At 58.4% G+C, this 20,482-nt stretch overlaps 1 protein-coding gene and 1 gene segment (V, D, J or C); both read right to left on the bottom strand.

The window, feature by feature from the left end:
- The window catches only part of LOC120410843 (immunoglobulin lambda-1 light chain-like), a 34,237-nt gene that overhangs the window by 3,770 nt on the left and 9,985 nt on the right, over positions 1-20,482 (bottom strand). For 2 of the 48 annotated variants that reach the window (XM_039561151.1, XM_039561145.1), the window contains exons 1-3: positions 13,680-13,784; positions 13,427-13,545; positions 2,732-2,900 (exon numbers count right to left, since the gene is read on the bottom strand). In XM_039561151.1, coding sequence (XP_039417085.1) covers positions 2,732-2,900; positions 13,427-13,545; positions 13,680-13,725 — 334 coding nt within the window. In that variant the 5' untranslated portion in view covers positions 13,726-13,784. Of the gene's footprint in view, positions 1-857; positions 1,150-1,283; positions 1,390-1,625; positions 1,633-2,071; positions 2,076-2,721; positions 2,901-4,871; positions 5,054-5,080; positions 5,085-5,551; positions 5,556-5,870; positions 5,874-6,063; positions 6,136-6,293; positions 6,496-8,877; positions 9,006-9,350; positions 9,467-10,353; positions 10,415-11,069; positions 11,074-11,211; positions 11,222-11,384; positions 11,685-12,039; positions 12,046-13,247; positions 13,546-13,679; positions 14,159-15,086; positions 15,385-16,273; positions 16,346-20,482 lie in introns of those variants that run through there. The other 46 variants (XM_039561138.1, XM_039561125.1, XM_039561150.1 and 43 more) reach the window with 37 other exon arrangements.
- Positions 19,643-20,176, bottom strand: LOC120410846. The segment is given in 2 exon segments: positions 19,643-19,936; positions 20,071-20,176. Coding segments are annotated over 2 exon segments (329 nt in total).

The raw sequence follows: 20,482 nt of genomic DNA on the forward strand, positions 1-20,482 counted from the left end.
TTGGACAATGCCCTACATTTTGGTCATCCCTGAAGTGGCCACGCAGTTAGACTATGTGATCATTGAAGGCCTCTTCCATCTGAAATATTCTATTCAGTTCTATCCTATCTGCTCTCATCCACAAATGACAAGGAAAGGGCTGTAACGATGGAGCTGTGTCACTGGGAACAGCCACATTCACCACAGGGCAGAAAAGGGCAGGGTCGTGCCAGGGACCTGCCCCACCATCAAACAGGGACAGCAGAGACTCCTAATTGGCCCCTGCCATGGCAGGAGAACGTTGTACCCCTTCTCCATTGCTCCATTTCACCATGGTAACATTATCACTGCCACTCTTGTAGTTACCACATGAACAGACAGCCTTGTCCTGGGCTTGGAGCCCAGAGATGGGTACTGTACTCATGGAGCTGGACGGGGATCTGGAGAATTGTGAAGGGATGTCCAGTAGTCCCAAGTCATTGTAGTAGATCACAGTGACAGGGGCACAGCCAGGAAATTTAGGCTGGTACCAGTCACAGCTGCTGCCATCTGTGGAGCAGATGACTTTGATGGCTTGTCCCATCCCCAAGTAGAGCTGACAGAGCACTGCCTGGACCAGGGAACCTGGAGAGGGAGAAGATGGAGAGAAGAAGATGGGGGTCAGCCAGTGACATGGAGCATGGCCATCTGTGGTCAAGGGAACAGTGAAAGGACAAATCTGCCTGCAGGCAGATGGGACATACATGGGACATGGCAGCGCTGCTGCGAGGTCATAACTTCCTCAAATGACGGGGGATGGGCACAGTCCTGGGGCTCCAAGGGATGGCTGAGGCAGGAGGTTTTTGTACCACTTCCCCATTGCTCTGTGTCACTGTGCAGCAGTACTGCTGCTGTCATAGCTACCACAGAAATAGACAGCCTCGTCCTCGGCCTGGACCCCAGTGATGGTTAACGTGGCCGTGGAGCCGGACTTGGATCCGGAGAATCGCGAAGGGATGCCCGAGGGTCTCTTGTCATTGTAGTAGATCACAGTGACAGGGGCAGTGCCAGGGACCTTCTGCTGATACCAGCCATAGCTGTAGCTGCTACCAGAGCAGGTGATCTTGACCGTCTCTCCCACGTTGGCTGACAGCGAGGACGGCTGAGTAACCGCTGCCTGGACCAGGGAACCTGGAGAGGGAGAGAAGAGAGGGGAGAAGACGGGGCTCAGTCAGTGTCCCAGGGGCACAGACCTGCCTGGGCAGCAGGACGGGGCCCCTGTGTCCAAAGGCCCCGTCCAGGCACAGCGAGTCTGGCCATGGCACCTGTGCTGTGGGCGAGCACCACGAGGAGAAGAGGGACCCAGGCCATGGTTCAATCCCACCAGCTCAGTGTCCCCAGAATGATGGGGCTGTGCCGTGGACCCTGACTCCCTTTTAAGCCCCTGCCCGCCCAGGACATGCCCCCTCCATGCAAATCCGACCCTGCGGTCACGGCCGGATCCTGCCTGCGCCTCTCTCCGCACATCCCTCCCCGCTCCACACCCAGCCCCTCCACCCCAGATGCAGCAGGGCTTGTCCCCAGGCACAAAGCGGGGACACCTCCCAGCTCTGAGCCTGAAACCCAACAGCACAGACGCCCCTGTCCCCAGACCAGGCTGAGTGGCTGCAGTGCCTAAGGAGAAGGGAGAGCTGGGCACAGGGGAAGGGCATACAGGATCACCTGCAGCTCCCAGTGATGGGGCTGGAATAATGCCAAGCTCCACAATTGCCCAACTTATGTTTGGCATTTTTTCCTCCCATGAGTGTTCCAGGTCCCTAAAATACCCCCTTGCTCTCCTGCTTTTGTGCCCCTGACTCTTCTTCTGACAGCTGAGATCCACCACTCAAGACCAAGATTTTTGCTCTTCCCAGACATTCACACCCCAGAACAATGGGAGCAGGCCAGCACCGAGCCCCGGGGTCCAGCAAGGCCTCCCCATGAGCTGATCATGAGCCCAAGGTGCTGGTGCTCAGCAGAGGCAGCCAGAGCTGGGGCAGCCCCTGGCCAGCCCTGCTCTGACTCGGGGCACAGGGATTGTGGCTATCTTTGGCAGTCCCAACCCAGACAAAGAGTAGCTGCATGCACCACAGGAATATCCCTCTCCCCCAGGACCCTCCCTGTCCCTGATTATGCTGTCCCCAGGGTACTCAGGGCACCAGGAGCTCATCCGGCATGGGCAGGGCAGGGCTGCAGGGTTGTCTCCCTGCGAGCAGCACAGAGGGGACCTGCTGGAGCAGGGCACATGTCCCATGGCAGGAACTGCTACAAAGGCACAGATGCTGCTCCACATTGTGTCTGGGAAGCAGCAAGCAGCACCTGAGAGTGTGCCACTGGAGCAACAGTGGGCTTGTGTCTTTCTTTTCCCATGCTGGGAGTTACCATGGCCCTGATCACCACTGGTGTCCCAGCCAGAAGAGTGAGAGCCTCCTCCTGCTTCTCCTCCTCCTCTGCCAGCCATGGGTAATGTGGCCATGGAGATGAGTGCGTTCCCAAGTGCTGTATATCCCCTCCCAAAATGCCAGGGAACAGGCACAGACCTGGGGCTCTAAGGGGACACCAGGCTGGGACACCAGGCACAGCCACATTCAGTGCAGGGCAGCAAGGGCAGGGCCATGGTGGGGACCTAATTCCCCATCAAGCAGGCACAGCCGAGACTCCTGACTGATGTCTGCAATAGCAGGAGGTTTTTGCATCACTTCCCCATTGCTGCATGTCACCGTGGCAGCATCACTGCTGCTGTCCTGACCACCACAGAAATAGACAGCCTCGTCCTCGGCCTGGACCCCAGTGATGGTTAACGTGTTCGAGGAGCCGGATGTGGCTCCGGAGAATCGCGAAGGGATGCCCGAGGGTCTGTTGGTGCTGCTGTAGATCACAGTGACAGGGCCACTGCCAGGGACCTTCTGCTGGAACCAGCCATAAGCATTGGTGCTACTCCCAGAGCAGGTCAAGGTGTTTTGCTGCAGAGACATGGACACTGGGGACAGCTAAGCCAGAGCCATATGAGAGCCATGGGCTGCAGCAGAAGCTCTCCATGCCCAGCCAGAGTACCCCAGGCTCCCATGTTCTGGCAAATGCCCACACGCCCAGCCCTGAGCTGCCAGGGTGGCTGCAAAGCTGCTGGGCCCTGGGCAGGACTCAGGCTGTGGAGCAGATATGTGGCAAAGGTGTTCTTGGGCAGCTCCACGGGCTGCAGCTCCTAACACTGCCCCAGGCTCCTCTGCCCCTCACATGGACATTGGGCAGGGGGGATGAGCGCAGGCAAGGGCTTCTGCAGCACCAGGGCCCAATCCCTGGGGACACAGTCATAGAATCATAGAATGGTTTGAGTTGGAAGGGACATTAAAGGCCATCTGGTTCAACACCCCTGCAATGGGCAGGGACACCTTTCACTAGACCAGGTTGCTCAAAGCCTCATTCAACTTTGCTTTGAAGACTTCCAGGCATGGGCCATCCACAAGTTTCTGGAAAACCTGCTCCAGTGCCACATCATGCTCAGAGTCACAGCCCTGAGACATGGAACACAAAGGGAAGACATCCAGGAAAGGAAAGGAGAAGTCCAAAGCTGGAGAGGTGGTCATGCCCGGCGGAGTGGAATGAGGCACCAAAACCGGCCTTTTTGACACTCAAAATCTCACTTGCCTGTGGCTTGGTGTCACCATGAGATCAGCACTGCTGCTGATTCGAAGCTACCACAGTAATAGACAACCTCTTCCTCAGCTTGAACACCAGTGATCCTCTGGAGGCAGACACAAAACCAGAGAATGGCCAAGGGATGTCCAAGGGACTCCTGTCATTCCAGTAGATCACAGTGACAGGGGCACTGCCAGGGACCTTCTGCTGGAACCAGCCATACTCATTGCTGCTCCCAGAGCACATAACCCAGACAGTTTGTCCCAGGTTGGCTGGCACCGAGGACGACTGACTGGACAAGGGAGCCTGGAGAGGGAGAGGTGAAAGGCAATAAGATGGGGGTGAGCCATTGCCCCAGGAGCACATCCCTGCCCAGGCAGTGCCACAGGGCTCCTGAGCCCAATGGTCCAATGAGGGAGAGGGACCCGGTCATGGCTACAGAAACTTGGGGCAATCAGAGCCCAGGCTGGCCCAGAGCAATGCAGCAGCGGCAGCTTCAGCAGCAGAGCAGCAAGAGGGCTAGCGAAGCAAAAGGTAACAGGGCTGGGGATGAGGCAGTGCCATTCCTATTATAGGGACAGGGGAAAGAGTCACCTCCTGTGCCTTGTTGTGCACAGTCATGTCCTCGGGCAGGGGACCTGCCTCAACTCCACTGTCACAGCTTTGTTTGGCCATGAGGAAAAATGGCTCAAAACCTTCCTCTGTTGACACTGGGTTCTGTGCCTCACTTCCCCATTACTCACTGGTTCATCACCCACATCAGCAGCACTGCTGCTGTCCCTGCTACCACAGAAATAGACAGCCTCGTCCTCGGCCTGGACCCCAGTGATGGTTAACGTGGCTGAGGCGCTGGATGTGGATCCAGAGAACTGTGAAGGGATGCCTGAGGGTCTGTTGTTGCTGCCATAGATCACAGTGACACAGCCCAAGGCACCCCAGCACAGAGGCAGCAGGAGGAGGACATGGTCATCAGTAGCAAGAAGTGATGAGTTTGGGAATGAAGCCACACTGATCTTTGTAGGGATAAGAACAATGACCTTCAGACATGAGGGAGAGCAAGAGAGCCTCCAGTTCTGTGGGATAAGGAAAGAAGGACATTTGCAGCCATTTCTGTACAGAGGGGACAGGGACCTGCCCCATAGCCAGCCAGGAGGGAGGAGGGCTGAAGTCTTTTCTTTAGTTTTGGAGTAAGGAAAGCTTTGGAATCCTCACTTCCTACTTCTTGTTGTCACTATACAACATAGCCAGCACTGCTGCTGTCAGCACTACCACAGAAATAGACAGCCTCGTCCTCGGCCTGGACCCCAGTGATGGTTAACGTGGCCGAGGAGCCGGATGTGGATCCGGAGAATCGCAAAGGGATGCCCGAGGGTCTCTTGGTATTATCGTAGATCACAGTGACAGGGCCACTGCCAGGGACCTTCTGCTGATGCCAGCCAGAATCGCTGTAGCTGTTACCAGAGCAGGTGATCTTGACAGTCTCTCCCACGTTGGCTGACACCGAGGATGGCTGACTCACTGCTGCTGCCTGGACCAGGGAACCTGGAGAGGGAGAGGAGAGAGGGGAAAAGATGGGGCTCAGTCAGTGTCCCAGGAGCACAGACCTGCCTGGGGAGCAAGGTTAAAGGGAAGGCCACAGTCAGAAGAGAATGGACCCAGATACGGTCACCAGCATATTTGAGGAGTAGAGCCCCGGCCAAGGCATCTCAGCAGAGAAGCAGATCTGGCAGATGCTGGAGGACATGGTTAACAGTGGCAAGAGGCAGTGAGGTTGGGAACACAGCTATACCATGAGTTTTGTAGGGACAAGGACAATGGTCCCCAGCCACAAAGTCACCTCCTGTTCTCTGGGACAAAAAATGGAATTCATAGCCATGGTCATGCAGAGGAGACAAAAACCTGCCCCAGCCCCACATCCATAACTCTTCTTGGTCATGAGAAGGACTGAAAATCTCCATTTTTAATTCCTCTGCACCTCATTTGAAAATCTGTCACTTCACCAGCATAGCTGCTGCTGTCCCAGCTACCACAGAAATAGACAGCCTCGTCCTCGGCCTGGACCCCAGTGATGGTTAACGTGCCCGTGGTGCCGGATGTGGATCCAGAGAACTGTGAAGGGATGCCCGAGGGTCTCCTATCATTAGCATAGATCACAGTGACAGGGGCACTGCCAGGGACCTTCTGCTGATGCCAGCCATAATAGTTGTCGCTATTCCCAGAGCAGGTGATCCTGACGGTGTCTCCCACACTGGCTGACACCGAGGATGGCTGAGTCACCGCTGCCTGGACCAGGGAACCTGGAGAGGGAGAGGAGAGAGAGGAGAAGAAGGAGAGAAATCTGAGCCCCAGGAACACAGCTTTCCCAGGGCAGCAGGATGTAGCCCTGTGCACAGAAGCCCTATCCAGACACAGCGAGTCTGGCCATGGCACCTGAGCTGTGGGCGAGCACCACGAGGAGAAGAGGGACCCAGGCCATGGTTCAATCCCACCAGCTCAGCGTCCTCACACTGGTGAGCTGTGCTGTGGACCTTGTATAGCTTTTAAGCAACCACCTGCCTGGGCCATGGTTCCTCCATGAAATTTAGACTCATTCCTCAGAAACAGCATCCTCCAGTATCTGCGGTCAGCAGCAACCATCCTGCAGTGTGCCTCATTCCTGAGCAGCACTGCTGTCCTCACCACCACAGAAATAGACAGCCTCGTCCTCGGCCTGGACCCCAGTGATGGTTAACGTGCCCCCGGAGCCGGAGAATCGCGAAGGGATGCCCGAGGGTCTGTTGTTATTGTTGTAGATCACAGTGACAGGGCCACTGCCAGGGACCTTCTGCTGGAACCAGGCATAGCCAGAGCTGCTGCTACTCCCTGAGCAGGTGATCCTGAACATGTCTGCCACATTTGCTGATAGCGAGGATGGCTGACTCACTGCTGCTGCCTGGACCAGGGAACCTGGAGAGGGAGAGGAGAGAGGGGAGAAGATGGGAGTCAGTCAGTGTCCCAGGGGCACAGACCTCCCCAAGGAAAGGATGAGGCCCCTGTGCCCAAAGGCCCTGTCCTGGCCCATCAGGTCTGGCCATGGCACCTGAGCTGTGGGCAAGCACTGCAAGGAGGAGAAGGGCCCAGGCCATGGTGCAGTCCCACCAGCTCCATGTCCTCAGCCTAATGGGGCTGTGCCTTGAACCCTGCCTGGACTTTGAGCTCCCCACCTGCCCAGGCACAGGCCCTCCATGGATACGTGGCCCCCAATGGTCCCTGGAGCTCCTGTCCCACTGCTACCCCCACATACTGCAGGCACCTCTGGCCCACCAAAGATCGCTCTGGGCTGCCTGCTCCTTCCCCAGCATGGCTGATGAGCTCTCAGCTGAGCCAGGGACCACCCCGAGCCTGTTCCTGCCCAGTAGGACCATGGCCTCGCTGCACCAGGAGCTCCTGTGCACAGAGCAGGGGACAGCCCCGCCTGCCCATGGGGACACATCCAGCTGCCCTCGAGCACCCAAGGCTGGTTGGAGATCCTGGTCCCGGGGCACTGTGCTCCCTGGGCGCTGATCAGCAGCAGGGACAGAGCAGCTGGGAAAACCACATCCTGCTTCAGTCGAGGCTGCCACCCTGGGCCTCTCTGAATTGCCTCAAGAGAGCTGTGGAGCAGAGAAATGGGCCTTTGAAAGGGAATGGGAACCACACCAAGACCAGGAGCTTCAAGGCTCCACAACACTAAGGAAATTCAAGCCCCCAGTTCCTCCAAATTCAAGGTGAGCTGAGGGTCTCCAGCAGCTTTGCAGCAACCGTGGGTGGAGCTGGGCCGGGGTTTGTACCAGTCCCGAGCACGTAGCACGTCCACTCTTGTCCGGCCAGGGGCAGCCCCTCTGCCTCCTGCCCACAGCACGGCCCACGGCAGCCGCCAAGGAGCCTGCGGGGCTGCTCTGCACCTCGCTGGCACCCGCTGGCACCCGGCTGGCCACAGCCCCTTTGCCTCCTGCGCGCCCCGTGAGCCTCAGCACTGTGCAGTGGGGCCACACTGACACCGTGTGGGGACCAGAAGGGCCTCAGGGACAGCACTGCAGGAACCCAGAGCCCAGCCCGGCACAGGACTCTGCCCTCGCTGCCTCTCACCCCTGCCACGGCTTCCACCAGGTCCAGACATTCCTCCAGCCCTGGCCACAACCTTCAGGTTTCTGTGAGGCACCCTGCCCACGGCAGCCCGTGCTCACAGGGGAGAGCCTCTCACACAGACACAGGGTCCTTTGGCACAGGTGCTGTCACCAGAGATGAGTTGGCATCAGCCCTGAACTGGCAGGGACTGGCAGGGACCAGAATGTCCAGAGATCGTGATAGGGATTGTCCCAGCTCCTCTGAGCAACCACAGAACAAGACATTTTCAGGGCAAGAACAAGTAGCCACACCACAGCTCTTCACTTCCAGGAGCCATGTCACTTCAGTGTCCTGCAGCAGCACTGAGGGCCCCTTGGTGCTATCCTAGATCACAGTGACAGCAGCACTGCCAGGGACCAGGCATAGCCAGTGATACCCTCGGAGCAGGAGATTTTGATGGTTTCTCCAGCATTGGCTGACACTGAGGACGGCTGACTCAGAGATGCTTCCTGGACCAGGGAATGTGGAGAGGGACAAGAGAGAGGCGAGAAAAGGGGGACCCTCAGTGTTCCAGGAACATGGCAGTCTCCTGGGCAGGGGGATCGGGAAAGCCACAGTCAGAGGAGAATGGGTGCAACCACAGCCACCAGTGAATTTGGGGAGCAAATCCAAGCCCATTGCACCCCAAGGCATCCCAGCAGAGAGGAACCTCTGGTGGCAGCAGCAGGAGGACACGGTCATCAGTAGCAAGAGGCAGTGGGATGGGGGACAAGGCCACACACCATGAGTTCTGTAGGGACCAGGACAATGGTCCTCAGGCACAGAGTCACCTCCAGTGCTCTGGGACACAAAAGGGGGCACCTGTGTAGCCATGGTCACGCAGAGGCGACAAAACCTGCCCCAATACAACATCCAAAACTCTGCTTGTTTGTGAGTAGAAAAGATTTCTCTCGACCTCACTTGAAAACCTCCCTTTGTCACTACACCAACAGAGCTGCTGTCAAGACCACCACAGAAATAGACAGCCTCGTCCTCGGCCTGGACCCCAGTGATGGTTAACGTGGCCGTGGAGCCGGACAAGGATCCGGAGAATTGCGAAGGGATGCCCTCGGGTCTGTTATCACGATAGATCACAGTGACAGGGCCACTGCCAGGGACCTTCTGCTGATACCAGCCAGCATAAGCATAGCTGCTGCTAAGCCCAGAGCAGGTGATCCTGACAGTCTCTCCCACGTTGGCTGACAGCGAGGACGGCTGCTGAGTCAGCGCTGCCTGGACCAGGGAACCTGGAGAGGGAGAGAAGAGAGGGGAGAAGACGGGGCTCAGTCAGTGTCCCAGGGGCACAGACCTGCCTGGGCAGCAGGATGGGGCCCTGGGACCCAACATCCCAAGATACCAGAGTGGCCCAGAGACACACACAGAACACAGGCCATGAGGGTTCCTCCACCGTGCTGACCAGCACTGCTGCCTTCATTGTTACCACAGAAATAGACAGCCTCATCTTCGGCCTGGACCCCAGTGATGGTTAACGTGCCCGTGGAGCCGAACAAGGACCCAGAGAATTGCGAGGGGATGCCCGAGGGTCTCTCGTCATTCCAGTAGATCACAGTGACAGGGGCAATGCCAGGGACCTTCTGCTGGAACCAGGCATAGCTGCTGCCACCAGAGCAGGTGATCCTGACCGTCTCTCCCACGTTGGCTGACAGCGAGGACGGCTGCTGAGTAACCGCTGCCTGGACCAGGGAACCTGGAGAGGGAGAGGGGAGAGGGGGATCAGCCAGTCTCCCAGGAGCACAGGTCTCCCTGGGCAAGGTTACAGGGAATGCAGCTGTCATGGCCAGAACAGACAGGGACATGGTCCCAGGCCCATTGCAGGAGCAGAGCCCAGCCCATTGCAGAATGGCTGCACACAGGCAGCTCTGGCAGCATGTGGGGACATGATCATCAGTAGCAAGAGGCTGTGAGGAACACAGCTGCACCAAGAGCTTTGTTGGGACCAGGACAATGGGCCCCAGCTGCAAAGTCACCTCCTGATCTGTGCGACACCAAAGACAGGACATTCCCTTCTGTGGCCATGCAGAAGGGACACGATTCTGCCTCAGCTGCACATCCAGCCAGGAGGGAGAAGGGCTAAAATCTTTCCTCTGGTTTTGGAGTCTGACTCACTTACAGGTACTCATTGTCACCACACCCCATAGCTGCCACTGCTGCTGTCAGCACCACCACAGAAACAGACAGCCTCGTCCTCAGCTTGGACCCCACTGATGGTTAACGTGCCCACGTTGCTGGACCAGGATCCAGAGAATCGCAAAGGGATGCCTGAGGGTCTCTTGTCATTGCTGTAGATCACAGTGACAGGGCCACTGCCAGGGACCTTCTGCTGATGCCAGCCAGAATAAGGATAGCTGCTGCTGCTACTGGAGCAGGTGATCCTTATGGTCTCTCCCACCTTGGCTGACACTGAGGATGGCTGACTCACTGCTGCTGCCTGGACCAGGGAACCTGGAGAGGGAGAGGAGAGAGGGGAGAAGATGGGGGTCAGTCAGTGTCCCAGGGGCACAGATCTGCCTGGGCAGCAGGACAGGGCCCCTGTGCCCAGGCCCCATCCAGGCACAGCAAGTCTGGCCATGGCACCTGAGCTGTGGGCGAGCACCACGAGGAGAGGAGGGGCCCAGGCCATGGCACAATCCCACCAGCTCCATGTCCTCACACTGTGGCAACCAACACCCTCTTATGTGCCTGCTCTCCTGGCACAGATCCTTCATGGAAATGTGGCCCCTAACATTTCCTGACAGCTCCTGTCCCACTGCTCCCCTTCTCTCTAGCCCAGCAATGCAGCAAGATCGCTCCAGGCCACCTGCTTCCTTGGCCACTCAGCATGTCCTGCTCCGTGCTCAGACACCACAAGCCAGTGTCTCTCAGATGCCACAGGACTATGCTAGGCTGCATCGAGTTGTCTGGGCAGAGGCCCCTCAACCTTAGCCAAGATCAGCTCCTCCATCCACTCCCTTCCCACACAAGGGCTTCTGCGCAGGGCTCCGTGCCTGCAGCTGCCCCAGACAAGCCCATGGCCCCCCACCAGTGCTGAGCTTCCACAGCACCCCCACTGCAGGCACTGCCCCAGCACCAGTGACGCTCCCCCTTGTCAGCAGCACCCCAGGGAACACAAGGGCTCTGCATCCTGCAGCCTCTGCAGCCTCTGCAGCATGAGGGCCAGTGCCCAGCCTGCCCAGCCCCACACACCTGCACACACCTCTCCACACCACTCTTCCCAGACCGGCCTCTGCCTTTCCATGCTGCTCCTTTGGCCGTAGAGGCAGACAAGGGAAATCACAAAGTGATGCTCAAGGGTATCTTGTTGCTGTAGTGACAGGGGCACTGCCAGGGACCCTCTGCTTGGACCAGCCAGCATAAGTCTAGCTACTGCTAAACCCCGAGCAGCTGATCTTTACAGTTTCTCTGAGGCTGACTGACACCAAGGATGGCTGACTTGCAATACTGCCTGGGCCAGGGGAGCTGGAGAAGGAGACAGGAGAAGACAGGGTTCAGTAAGGAAGGCAGCTCTACCCTGATGCATGACACTGGAATGTATGGACTCATCACTGAACTCTGCCACAGTAGAAGGTTTTTCTATCACTTCAGCAATCCTCTGAGCCACTGTGGCAGCATCACTGCTGCCGTCATTGCTACCACAGAAATAGACAGCCTCGTCCTCGGCCTGGACCCCAGTGATGGTTAACGTGTTCGAGGAGCCGGACCCGGATCCGGAGAATCGCGAAGGGATGCCCGAGGGTCTGTTGTTATCGTTGTAGATCACAGTGACAGGGCCACTGCCAGGGACCTTCTGCTGGAACCAGCCATAATCGCTGCTGCTGCTAGCCCCAGAGCAGGTGATCCTGACCGTCTCTCCCACGTTGGCTGACACCGAGGACGGCTGATTCAGTGATGCTGCTGGACCAGGGAACCTGGAGAGGGAGAGGACAGAGGGGAGAAGCCAGGACTCTGACTGAGTCCCAGGAGCACAGACCTGCCTGGATAAGGTTATAGGGAATGCCACAGTCAGAGGAGAACAGACATGGAAAATGGCCACAAGGCACAAGTGGGGAGCAGAGCCCAGCCCCAGGTATCCCAGCACAGAGGCAGCAGCAGGAAGACATGGTCATTCATAGTAGGTCAGAGGACAGTGGGAGACAAAGCCACGCTATGGGTTTTGTAGCGAGCAGGACAGTGAGCACCAGCCACAAAGTCACCTCCCACTCTCGAGGACACAAAATGGGCGAAATTCAGAGCCATGGTCATGTGGAGGAGACAAAATCTTGGTCCAGTCTCACATCCACAACTCTGCTTGGCCATGAGAAGGACAGAAAGTGTCCATTTTTAATTCCTCTGTACCTCACTTGAAAATCTGTGTCACCAGCACTGCTGCTGTCCCAGCCACCACAGAAATAGACAGCCTCATCCTCGGCCTGGACCCCAGTGATGGTTAACGTGCCCGTGGAGCTGGATGTGGATCCAGAGAATCACGAAAGGGATGCCCGAGGGTCTCTTGTCATTCCCATAGATCACAGTGACAGGGCCACTGCCAGGGACCTTCTGCTGGAACCAGGCATAGCCAAAGCTGCTGCTAGCCCCAGAGCAGGTGATCCTGACCGTCTCTCCCACGTTGGCTGACAGCGAGGATGGCTGATTCAGTGATGCTGCTGGACCAGGGAACCTGGAGAGGGAGAGGAGAGAGGGGAGGACAGGGGGTGAGTAAGTGACCTGGGAACACAGATGTCCCCAGGCAGTGCAACAGGGATAGCATCCCTGTGCTCAGTCCCCAGCTGGGCACAGTGAGTCTGGCCAGGACACCTGCACCAGGGATGAATAACACGGCGAGGAGGGGGCAAGGCCAGCCAGGTGCCAGCTGCTCAGGCAACACAGGATGGGGATGGGTTCAGGCTCCTTGTTGTTGTGGGGTCATAGTGGCACATTGTCCCTGGTCAGGGGCTTCCCTGAGGGCCAGAGGTGCTTGGGCTCCTGAACAGGCTGAACATGAGCCCAGTGGGCTGGCACTGAGCAAACACAGCCAATGCAGCCTTAGCCCAGCAGCTCCTCTTGCAGCACAACAGAGCATTCCCTTACCAGCTCTGATCTGCCCCAGCAGCCTCAAGAGTGTGCCCGGAGCTCCTGTGCCCATGGGAAATGTCCCTTCCCAGCTTTGAAGGCAAAGCTTTGTCCCAGCACCCTGGCCCATGGCATGTCCCTAGCTCTCACTGCTGGGGCCACAAGGCTGAGCCCCCTGGGGTGATGTCCAGGGGCTTGTGGCAAAGCAGGGCTGGCAGCTGTGCTGGGAGGCAGCTGGCCCGGCCCCGGGCACCAGCTGAGGAGCACAGAGGGACCTTGGCCCTGGAGCAGTGTGCAGGGACAGGGCTGCTGGGAGGTCATCCCTTCCCCAAATGACAGGGGATGGGCATGCTCCTGGGACTGTAAGAGACACCTGAGCTGGGAGGCTTTTGTATCACTTCCCCATTGCTCTGTGGCACCGTGCAGCACCACTGCTGCTGTCATCACCACCACAGAAATAGACAGCCTCGTCCTCAGCCTGGACCCCAGTGATAGTTAACGTGGCCGAGGAGCCGGACTTGGATCCGGAGAATCGCGAAGGGATGCCCGAGGGTCTCTTGTCATTGTAGTAGATCACAGTGACAGGGCCACTGCCAGGGACCTTCTGCTGATACCAGCCATAGCTGCCACTGCTACCAGAGCAGGTGATCTTGACCGTCTCTCCCACGTTGGCCGACAGCGAGGACGGCTGCTGAGTAACCGCTGCCTGGACCAGGGAACCTGGAGAGGGAGAGAAGAGAGGGGAGAAGACGGGGCTCAGTCAGTGTCCCAGGGGCACAGACCTGCCTGGGCAGCAGGACGGGGCCCCTGTGCCCAAAGGCCCCGTCCAGGCACAGCGAGTCTGGCCATGGCACCTGTGCTGTGGGCGAGCACCACGAGGAGAAGAGGGACCCAGGCCATGGTTCAATCCCACCAGCTCAGTGTCCCCAGAATGATGGGGCTGTGCCGTGGACCCTGACTCCCTTTTAAGCCCCTGCCCGCCCAGGACACGTCCCCTCCATGCAAATCCGACCCTGCGGTCACGGCCGGATCCTGCCTGCGCCTCTCTCCGCACATCCCTCCCCGCTCCACACCCAGCCCCTCCACCCCAGATGCAGCAGGGCTTGTCCCCAGGCACAAAGCGGGGACACCTCCCAGCTCTGAGCCTGAAACCCAACAGCACAGACGCCCCTGTCCCCAGACCAGGCTGAGTGGCTGCAGTGCCTAAGGAGAAGGGAGAGCTGGGCACGGGGGAAGGGCATACAGGATCACCTGCAGCTCCCAGTGATGGGGCTGGAATAATGCCAAGCTCCACAATTGCCCAACTTATGTTTGGCATTTTTTCCTCCCATGAGTGTTCCAGGCCCCTGACTCTTCTTCTGACAGTTGAGATCCACCACTCATGACCAAGATTTTTGCTCTTCCCTGACATTCACACCCCAGAACAATGGGAGCAGGCCAGCACCGAGCCCCGGGGTCCAGCAATGCCTCCCCATGAGCTGATCATGAGCCCAAGGTGCTGGTGCTCAGCAGAGGCAGCCAGTGCTGGGGCAGCCCCTGGTCAGCCCTGCTCTGACTCGGGGCACAGGGATTGTGGCTATCTTTGGCAGTCCCAACCCAGACAAAGAGTAGCTGCATGCACCACAGGAAATTCCCTCTCCCCCAGGACCCTCCCTGTCCCTGATTATGCTGTCCCCAGGGTACTCAGGGCACCAGGAGCTCATCCGGCATGGGCAGGGCAGGGCTGCAGGGTTGTCTCCCTGCGAGCAGCACAGAGGGGACCTGCTGGAGCAGAGCACATGTCCCATGGCAGGAACTGCTACAAAGGCACAGATGCTGCTCCACATTGTGTCTGGGAAGCAGCAAGCAGCACCTGAGAGTGTGCCACTGGAGCAACAGTGGGCTTGTGTCTTTCTTTTCCCATGCTGGGAGTTACCATGGCCCTGATCACCACTGGTGTCCCAGCCAGAAGAGTGAGAGCCTCCTCCTGCTTCTCCTCCTCCTCTGCCAGCCATGGGTAATGTGGCCATGGAGATGAGTGTGTTCCCAAGTGCTGTATATCCCCTCCCAAAATGCCAGGGAACAGGCACAGACCTGGGGCTCTAAGGGGACGCCAGGCTGGGACACCAGGCACAGCCACATTCAGTGCAGGGCAGCAAGGGCAGGGCCATGGTGGGGACCTAATTCCCCATCAAGCAGGCACAGCCGAGACTCCTGACTGATGTCTGCAATAGCAGGAGGTCTTTTGCATCACTTCCCCATTGCTGCATGTCACCGTGGCAGCATCACTGCTGCTGTCCTGACCACCACAGAAATAGACAGCCTCGTCCTCGGCCTGGACCCCAGTGATGGTTAACGTGCTCGAGGAGCCGGACTGGGATCCGGAGAATCGCGAAGGGATGCCCGAGGGTCTCTTGGTATTATCGTAGATCACAGTGACAGGGCCACTGCCAGGGACCTTCTGCTGGAACCAGCCATAATAGTTGCTGCTACCACCAGAGCAGGTGATCTTGACAGTCTCTCCCACGTTGGCTGACACCGAGGATGGCTGAGTCACTGCTGCTGCCTGGACCAGGGAACCTGGAGAGGGAGAGGACAGAGGGGAAAAGATGGGGCTCAGTCAGTGTCCCAGGAGCACAGACCTGCCTGGGGAGCAAGGTTAAAGGGAAGGCCACAGTCAGAAGAGAATGGACCCAGATACGGTCACCAGCATATTTGAGGAGTAGAGCCCCGGCCAAGACATCTCAGCAGAGAAGCAGCTCTGGCAGATGCTGGAGGACATGGTTAACAGTGGCAAGAGGCAGTGAGGTTGGGAACACAGCTATACCATGAGTTTTGTAGGGACAAGGACAATGGTCCCCAGCCACAAAGTCACCTCCTGTTCTCTGGGACAAAAAATGGAATTCATAGCCATGGTCATGCAGAGGAGACAAAAACCTGCCCCAGCCCCACATCCACAACTCTACTTGGTCATGAGAAGAACTGAAAATCTCCATTTTTAATTCCTCTGCACCTCATTTGAAAATCTGTCACTTCACCAGCATAGCTGCTGCTGTCCCTGCTACCACAGAAATAGACAGCCTCGTCCTTGGCCTGGACCCCAGTGATGGTTAACGTGCCCGTGGTGCCGGATGTGGATCCAGAGAACTGTGAAGGGATGCCCGAGGGTCTCCTATCATTAGCATAGATCACAGTGACAGGGGCCACTGCCAGGGACCTTCTGCTGATGCCAGCCATAATAGTTGTCGCTATTCCCAGAGCAGGTGATCCTGACGGTGTCTCCCACACTGGCTGACACCGCGGATGGCTGAGTCACCGCTGCCTGGACCAGGGAACCTGGAGAGGGAGAGGAGAGAGAGGAGAAGAAGGAGAGAAATCTGAGCCCCAGGAACACAGCTTTCCCAGGGCAGCAGGATGTAGCCCTGTGCCCAGAAGCTCTGTCCAGACACAGCGAGTCTGGCCATGGCACCTGAGCTGTGGGCGAGCACCACGAGGAGAAGAGGGACCCAGGCCATGGTTCAATCCCACCAGCTCAGCATCCTCACACTGGTGAGCTGTGCTGTGGACCTTGTATAGCTTTTAAGCAACCACCTGCCTGGGCCATGGCTCCTCCATGGAATTTAGACTCATTCCTCAGAAACAGCATCCTCCAGAATCTGCGGTCAGCAGCAACCATCCTGCAGTGTGCCTCATTCCTGAGCAGCACTGCTGTCCTCACCACCACAGAAATAGACAGCCTCGTCCTCGGCCTGGACCCCAGTGATGGTTAACGTGCCCCCGGAGCCGGAGAATCGCGAAGGGATGCCCTCGGGTCTCTTGTCATTGAAGTAGATCTCAGCGACAGGGCCACTGCCAGGGACCTTCTGCTGGTACCAGCCATAGCCAGAGCTGCTGCTACTCCCCGAGCAGGTGATCCTGAACATGTCTCCCACACTGGCTGACAGCAAGGACAGCTGCTAACTCAGCGCTCCCTGGTCCAGGGCATGTGGAAAAGGAGAGAAGAGAGAACCGTGGAGCCAGTCAGTGTCCCAGGAGCACAGGTCTCCCTGGGCAAGGTTACAGGGAATGCAGCTGTCATGGCCAGAACAGACAGGGACATGGTCCCAGGCCCATTGCAGGAGCAGAGCCCAGCCCATTGCAGAATGGCTGCACACAGGCAGCTCTGGCAGCATGTGGGGACATGATCATCAGTAGCAAGAGGCTGTGAGGAACACAGCTGCACCAAGAGCTTTGTTGGGACCAGGACAATGGGCCCCAGCTGCAAAGTCACCTCCTGATCTGTGCGACACCAAAGACAGGACATTCCCTTCTGTGGCCATGCAGAAGGGACACGATTCTGCCTCAGCTGCACATCCAGCCAGGAGGGAGAAGGGCTAAAATCTTTCCTCTGGTTTTGGAGTCTGACTCACTTACAGGTACTCATTGTCACCACACCCCATAGCTGCCACTGCTGCTGTCAGCACCACCACAGAAACAGACAGCCTCGTCCTCAGCTTGGACCCCACTGATGGTTAACGTGCCCACGTTGTTGGACCAGGATCCAGAGAATCACAAAGGGATGCCTGAGGGTCTCTTGTCATTGGTGTAGATCACAGTGACAGGGCCACTGCCAGGGACCTTCTGCTGGAACCAGGCATAGCCAAAGCTGCTGCTACTCCCCGAGCAGGTGATCCTGAACATGTCTGCCACATTTGCTGATATCGAGGATGGCTGACTCACTGCTGCTGCCTGGACCAGGGAACCTGGAGAGGGAGAGGAGAGAGGGGAGAAGATGGGGGTCAGTCAGTGTCCCAGGGGCACAGACCTCCCCAAGGAAGAGGATGAGGCCCCTGTGCCCAAAGGCCCTGTCCGGGCCCAGCAAGTCTGGCCATGGCACCTGAGCTGTGAGCAAGCACTGCAAGGAGGAAAAGGGCCCAGGCCATGGTGCAGTCCCACCAGCTCCATGTCCTCAGCCTAATGGGGCTGTGCCTTGAACCCTGCCTGGACTTTGAGCTCCCCACCTGCCCAGGCACAGGCCCTCCATGGATACGTGGCCCCCAATGGTCCCTGGAGCTCCTGTCCCACTGCTACCCCCACATACTGCAGGCACCTCTGGCCCACCAAAGATCGCTCTGGGCTGCCTGCTCCTTCCCCAGCATGGCTGATGAGCTCTCAGCTGAGCCAGGGACCACCCCGAGCCTGTTCCTGCCCAGTAGGACCATGGCCTCGCTGCACCAGGAGCTCCTGTGCACAGAGCAGGGGACAGCCCCGCCTGCCCATGGGGACACATCCAGCTGCCCTCGAGCACCCAAGGCTGGTTGGAGATCCTGGTCCCGGGGCACTGTGCTCCCTGGGCGCTGATCAGCAGCAGGGACAGCGCAGCTGGGAAAACCACATCCTGCTTCAGTCGAGGCTGCCACCCTGGGCCTCTCTGAATTGCCTCAAGAGAGCTGTGGAGCAGAGAAATGGGCCTTTGAAAGGGAATGGGAACCACACCAAGACCAGGAGCTTCAAGGCTCCACAACACTAAGGAAATTCAAGCCCCCAGTTCCTCCAAATTCAAGGTGAGCTGAGGGTCTCCAGCAGCTTTGCAGCAACCGTGGGTGGAGCTGGGCCGGGGTTTGTACCAGTCCCGAGCACGTAGCACGTCCACTCTTGTCCGGCCAGGGGCAGCCCCTCTGCCTCCTGCCCACAGCACGGCCCACGGCAGCCGCCAAGGAGCCTGCGGGGCTGCTCTGCACCTCGCTGGCACCCGCTGGCACCCGGCTGGCCACAGCCCCTTTGCCTCCTGCGCGCCCCGTGAGCCTCAGCACTGTGCAGTGGGGCCACACTGACACCGTGTGGGGACCAGAAGGGCCTCAGGGACAGCACTGCAGGAACCCAGAGCCCAGCCCGGCACAGGACTCTGCCCTCGCTGCCTCTCACCCCTGCCACGGCTTCCACCAGGTCCAGACATTCCTCCAGCCCTGGCCACAACCTTCAGGGTTTCTGTGAGGCACCCTGCCCACGGCAGCCCGTGCTCACAGGGGAGAGCCTCTCACACAGACACAGGGTCCTTTGGCACAGTTGCTGTCACCAGAGATGAGTTGGCATCAGCCCTGAACTGGCAGGGACTGGCAGGGACCAGAATGTCCAGAGATCATGATAGGGATTGTCCCAGCTCCTCTGAGCAACCACAGAACAAGACATTTTCAGGCCAAGAACAAGTAGCCACACCACAGCTCTTCACTTCCAGGAGCCATGTCACTTCAGTGTCCTGCAGCAGCACTGAGGGCCCCTTGGTGCTATCCTAGATCACAGTGACAGCAGCACTGCCAGGGACCAGGCATAGCCAGTGATACCCTCGGAGCAGGAGATTTTGATGGTTTCTCCAGCATTGGCTGACACTGAGGACGGCTGACTCAGAGATGCTTCCTGGACCAGGGAATGTGGAGAGGGAGAGGGGAAAAAAGGGAGTCAGTCAGTGCCCCAGAACAGCCCTCTCTGAGCTGCAGGACAGAGCTCCTGTGCCAGAAGGTCCTGATGGAACAGAGGGATCTCTGCCCCAGACTGAGCCCAAGGCCTGAGCCCAAGGCCAGGACCCCATGAGGAGACCTGGCCGAGCAAGAGGCTGTGGCTGGCAGGAGCATGAGGTGATGGGGCTGATGACAAAGCAATGCCAGGCACTGCACAGCAGCAGGGTCACCTCCTGCACAGCATGGGGCAAGCAGGAGGCCATTCACAGCCAATGGCCATGGAGTGGGGGCACAAAGCTGCCTCAAGCCCACAGCTCTGCTCAGCCCTGAGAGAGAGGGCACAGAGGGTCCATCTTTAACTCCTCCGTACCTCATTTCCACATCTCTATCACCATTCCAGCTGCCACTGCTGCTGTCATAGCCACCACAGAAATAGACAGCCTCGTCCTCGGCCTGGACCCCAGTGATGGTTAACGTGGCCCGTGGAGCCGGACTTGGATCCGGAGAATCGCGAAGGGATGCCCGAGGGTCTCTTGTCATTGTAGTAGATCACAGTGACAGGGCCACTGCCAGGGACCTTCTGCTGGAACCAGCCATACCAGCTGCCACTGCTACCCCAGAGCAGGTGATCTTGACCGTCTCTCCCACGTTGGCTGACAGCGAGGACGGCTGAGTCAGCGCTGCCTGGACCAGGGAACCTGGAGAGGGAGAGAAGAGAGGGGAGAAGACGGGGCTCAGTCAGTGTCCCAGGGGCACAGACCTGCCTGGGCAGCAGGACGGGGCCCCTGTGCCCAAAGGCCCCGTCCAGGCACAGCGAGTCTGGCCATGGCACCTGTGCTGTGGGCGAGCACCACGAGGAGAAGAGGGACCCAGGCCATGGTTCAATCCCACCAGCTCAGTGTCCCCAGAATGATGGGGCTGTGCCGTGGACCCTGACTCCCTTTTAAGCCCCTGCCCGCCCAGGACACCTCCCCTCCATGCAAATCCAACCCTGCGGTCATGGCCGGATCCTGCCTGCGCCTCTCTCCGCACATCCCTCCCCGCTCCACACCCAGCCCCTCCACCCCAGATGCAGCAGGGCTTGTCCCCAGGCACAGAGCAGGGACACCTCCCAGCTCTGAGCCTGAAACCCAACAGCACAGACGCCCCTGTCCCCAGACCAGGCTGAGTGGCTGCAGTGCCTAAGGAGAAGGGAGAGCTGGGCACGGGGGAAGGGCATACAGGATCACCTGCAGCTCCCAGTG

This window comes from Corvus cornix, chromosome 15 (assembly GCF_000738735.6).
Source record: "Corvus cornix cornix isolate S_Up_H32 chromosome 15, ASM73873v5, whole genome shotgun sequence".
In the NCBI taxonomy this organism is placed as follows: domain Eukaryota; kingdom Metazoa; phylum Chordata; class Aves; order Passeriformes; family Corvidae; genus Corvus; species Corvus cornix.